Source organism: Bufo gargarizans, chromosome 2, assembly GCF_014858855.1.
Source record: "Bufo gargarizans isolate SCDJY-AF-19 chromosome 2, ASM1485885v1, whole genome shotgun sequence".
Taxonomy (NCBI): Eukaryota; Metazoa; Chordata; class Amphibia; order Anura; family Bufonidae; genus Bufo; species Bufo gargarizans.
In genome coordinates, this window is record NC_058081.1 from 599,045,976 (window position 1) to 599,050,673 (window position 4,698).

At 42.8% G+C, this 4,698-nt stretch overlaps 1 protein-coding gene across 1 annotated transcript; it reads right to left on the reverse strand.

Annotated features, from left to right (window-relative positions):
• Window positions 1–3,338: 3,338 nt before the first annotated feature.
• Window positions 3,339–4,136, reverse strand: FNDC10 (fibronectin type III domain containing 10). Its single transcript, XM_044277559.1, has one exon. It carries the CDS (start codon window positions 4,134–4,136, stop codon window positions 3,339–3,341), a length of 798 nt encoding a protein of 265 aa, XP_044133494.1.
• Between the last annotated feature and the right edge of the window lie 562 nt (window positions 4,137–4,698).

A 4,698-nucleotide genomic window follows, 5' to 3' on the forward strand; every position in this document is an offset into this window, starting at 1 on the left:
CCTATAAGGGTGAATGGTGGGGGCAAGGAGGAAGGTAATACTAGGGCTGCAGTAAACGATTATTTTAGCAATTGAGTATTCTACCGATTATTTTTACGATTAATCGAGTACTCTAATAAGAAAAAATTAATTAATAGACTGTTTTCCTTTATAAAAACTCATCAGACCCCCTGACATCATTCCCCAACTCCCTTTGTTCCCCCCTGTGCGATCAGCTCAAGTGCATCAGTTCCCCCCAGTGCCATCAGCTCCACTATCCCCCAGTGCCATCAGCTCCCCCCGTACCATCAGCTCCGTTCCCCCAGTGCCTTCAGCTACCTCCCCAGTGCCATCAGCTACCCCCCCCCAGTGCCATCAGCTGCCCACTAAGTGCCCTCAGCTGCCCCCAAGTGCCATCAGCTTTCCCTCCTCACTGCCAGTGCTTACTTTTCCTGTAGGGGCGCCGATCCACAGCTCCTATGTCATCTTCTCCGCGCGCTGCACTGCCGTCCTGACATCACACAGCGTCGGATCATAGTTCATGCATACGTGCACTATGTCCTGATGATGTGTCAGGGCTGAAAGTGCAGCGTGGTACGGGCCGGCAGGTGACCACGGAGCGGTAAGTAATAGAAAGCGCTTCACTCCCGCTCCGTGGTCACATGGCGCAAATAAATCCTCAATGCAAAAAATTTGCATCAAGGATTTTTTTGGTGTCAAATTACTCGATTCAATCAAGTAATCATTTCAGCCCTAGGTAATACAGTTGATTTTAGGAGGGCTCCTCATGTTCGCAGCATTAATTGGGAGTGTCAGATTGTTCTGTACTTGGCCAATAGGGTGTATGGCCAGTCCGCCCCTGGTCATACAGCACTAAGTACTCATATATTAAAGGATAACTATCATTTTCATAAAGTTTTGACATTATAGAGACATGTCAGAATTATTGATCAGTGGGGGTTCCACTCCTACAGCTACCATCTCTGCAAGAACATTCAGAAAGCTCCTTGAAGAGATAAATGTGGATGGCCCGAATGTTTAAAGTCTGTAGGAAGTGTAGAATTGGTTAAGGTACACAGGCCGTAATTAGAGCAAAAAATCATTTATCTGTCAACAGCAGACATCCTCCATTGCTGGGTACAATTAAGTTTGTACCAAATAGAAACACATCCATCAGTACCTGCTTGTTTATAGTTTCCAAGTAGAAACAAGAGTAAAAAAGTTCAAAAATTCTGCAGACTTTGATGACCATATAAATATTACAGAGGTGCACTTACATATTATGCACATTCTGGCTGGCCAAACCCATCAAGGTGCACTTACATATTATGCACATTCTGGTTGGCCAAACCCATCAAGACCCAACATCAGATTCAGAGTAAATATGGATCTGGCATGTTTGATGTCAATATGCCCAAAACTTTTGGGGTCATTTATTAAGATCAGCGTTTTAGACGCCTGTCTTAATAACCCCTGCGCTGGTGGTGGATCTGCCGAAGTTATGTAGAGGCATCAGCCTCTACATAACTTCTGCTCATCCACCGCCTGTCTAAATTTAGACCATTTTCTACACCTAAAACCGGCGTAGAAAAATATAAATGAGACGGGCCGGCCGGTCCCCTTTTTTAGACCTGGCCTGAGCGGGGTCAAGTCACAGATACAGCCTCAAATCCCCTTTGCGACAAATCTGCACAAGATATATGCCAAAAATTGTTGCATGTCTGGTAATAAATACCCCCTTTTGTTTCCACAGGAGTTAAGATGATTCTGGCAGTGGCTTTTCTCCCCTCTCCCCATTACGAAGACTTGCGTGCTCAGCTCAATGTACATGTGTACGAGGTGGTTATATAATAGCTGCCTCCCAAATGAGTGTTAGGTCAATATCTATCAAAGATGGAGCATCAATTCAATAAACAGAACACCATGAATGGCTTTTCCATATCATAAAATAATATTACTAATTTTATTTTGTCTAAAAGGCCATTTCCTTCAAACTTATTGCAAGTATTACACAAGGTGTATGGTTAATGATAGAATGCCCACTAGGGGCGCTGCTTTCTTGCAGATAGCAGCTATCACACGTGCGTATAGATGCAGACATATAGAGAAGTGTTCTGTGCAGAATGATGACTTATGTGTGAATTTAACGGCCGATGTAAAAAATAATAGGGTGTCTCTGTTTTCCTTTAAGGCTATATGTGGTCCTGATACGCTTTGTAGTACGGAGCCGTGTGAGTAGTAAATATCTTATAGGCCACATCTGACTCGTGAAATAAGGTAGATGACTCTTCTACATATATACTACGGCAATATGTTTGGCACATCGTGTACTGTGGTGTATTAAAGCTACCTAATATTACAGACAATCAACATTAACCATGAAAATGACATTTAAATGAACATGACTGGACATTACTATAGCTTCTCTTACTGTACAATCTACAACAGTATCCTGTAGACATATATATATATATATATATATATATATATATACTACCCTGTACTGTCTATCATGTTACACATAGACATCATACTGTATAAAGCTAGCTGTGAACATTGCCTTATATATGGTATTCTAATACTTTAATCTTACTACCATGTACATAAGAAACCCACATTATAACAAAGATGTCAGACCACAGAAAAAATAACATTATAGTAATATGGAGTGAAGGAAGAATTACCCCACATGTATAGGGGAGGGGGCATATCCTTTGTAGAATATCTCAGTTCATATCATTGGTTTTCTTGCATTGTAATTCCTTATATCTGTCAGGCTGGCCATACACAGTACAAGATTTCACATCATCCCACCATTTTGAAAGATAATTCCACACATTAAAAGTGCTTTATAGAAAGTCATCAGATCAAATGATTTGTGGCATACCATCTGATCAACAAACCAACGGCTACAAAGCTCCGACCTGATGAGAAAAATGATTAGGTCCGACTGTGACCATAAGTGATGTGGAGAATCACCATGGAATCTACACAGTGTATGGCCAGGTCTTTGCAGTGACTAAACACCTACACCTTACAGTAACATTTGCTATTTAGCTATTTAAAGCAGAGATAAGCAACCTTAAAGGGGTCAGCTATGGTAGGGCTACAAGTCACAGAGCCGCTGCACCTGCTGGAACTTGTAGTTCTAGAACAGCTGGCAATCCTGTGGTTGTTGGGAATGATATTCATATCCGTTTCACTTGTTTGGCACATAGTATAGTCTTTTCTCTAAATGATGTCCTAACTTCACAGTGATGTTGTCCCTGTTTTGTGATTATAGTCCATTTGAACACTGGTGTTGGTCTATCAAATAAGAATCTCAAGTGTCTTTTCACGAACCTACAGAAATGAACATATCATGGCCCCCTCTTTGTGGATGGGTGCATAAAGGCGGGGTGCATCAGATTTTCTGTAATGTAGGCCACTAAGAGGCAGATGATGACCAGCATCACACATATAGACCCCCCAACGGCAGTCATGGCAATGACAATATCTTGCATCCCCACAGGCTCCACACTAAAGTCCACACATTCTTCCATAGATGTCCTGTTACTGAAGAGGGTCTGCAGGCAGATTCTGTACCTGACATTGTCATGCACGTCGGTTAGGAGGTAGTCTCTACAGTTCACACCTAGCTGGACACTGTCACATTGGAAACGAGTAAAAGTGCCATTCCAAGAGCAGTTGATTAAAAACCCTTTCAGGTCAGCAAGGTATGGAGCTGGTGGTTGCCATTGTAAGAGGACGCTGCTATTTCTTAACACGTTAGCCAACAAAGACCTCCCTGACTTGTACAGATTGCATTCTCTTTGGTCGCAGCGGAAGTCACTATCCATGGTCCTGAAACAAATTCCCTTCTTGTAGCCCTCCTGCCCCTCACTGAACACTTTGTAGGGGCAAATAGATTCATCTGGTAGTAAGTTACTTTGCTTGCTTTGTCTAGTTATATTTTCCGAGGTAGCTCCTCTTTTATGGTGTTGAAATAGTGTAGATGCTGATGATGAAGACCCCAACCCAGAAGAAGATGATCCGCTGCTCCTCAGCATTCGATGTCCATGTACTCGCTGCCAGCCCCCCAAAGCAGCCATCGGTCTCCATTCAAAGAGGCAAAGAAGAAGCAAAGACTGGAAGGTCCCAAAGTATAAATTGATCATGGTGACTAATGGAAACCCACCACATCCAAGGCAGGTAGTCCTAATAATTCAAACCTGATTACACAGGGTCCTAATGTTCCTGTAAATGAAGGTCACTTTTTATAGATGCTGCATGAGTGGATTGCAATATATAGGCTTCCTCTGTAGCTGCAGCAGTCTCTTCATCTTCTAGAAGCTGTGGCATCTACCTACAGCCATGAATGAGGGGTGAAATCCAGCAGCTCTGTCTCCCTGTGCCAAGCACTGCATATTGATTTGGAGAGCCTCTTCCAATACACTGTAACGGCCACGTTTTGGACATATTAACCTGAAATAGGTCTGCATCTTCTCTTGATGTTGGTTACAAGCAGCGTTTTTCTGTGCAGCCTCCTCCTGATCTCCAATAGAAAAGCAGTAGCTCTTAACCCATGCCTAGCCTGCCTGCAGCACACAGCTATAGATCCACAATACAGTAAAGCCATCAAGACACTGGTCTTGGTGACCGTCTAAAACCAGCTACTTATTTCTAATCAACCTATGTGAGTTGAGGAGAAGCTGCAAGACAATGAATAGCTTCCTGATC

Bases quoted from the DNA above. Each gene is read 5' to 3' on its own strand.
- FNDC10 (XM_044277559.1), bottom strand. From the start codon at position 4,136: ATGATCAATTTATACTTTGGGACCTTCCAGTCTTTGCTTCTTCTTTGC.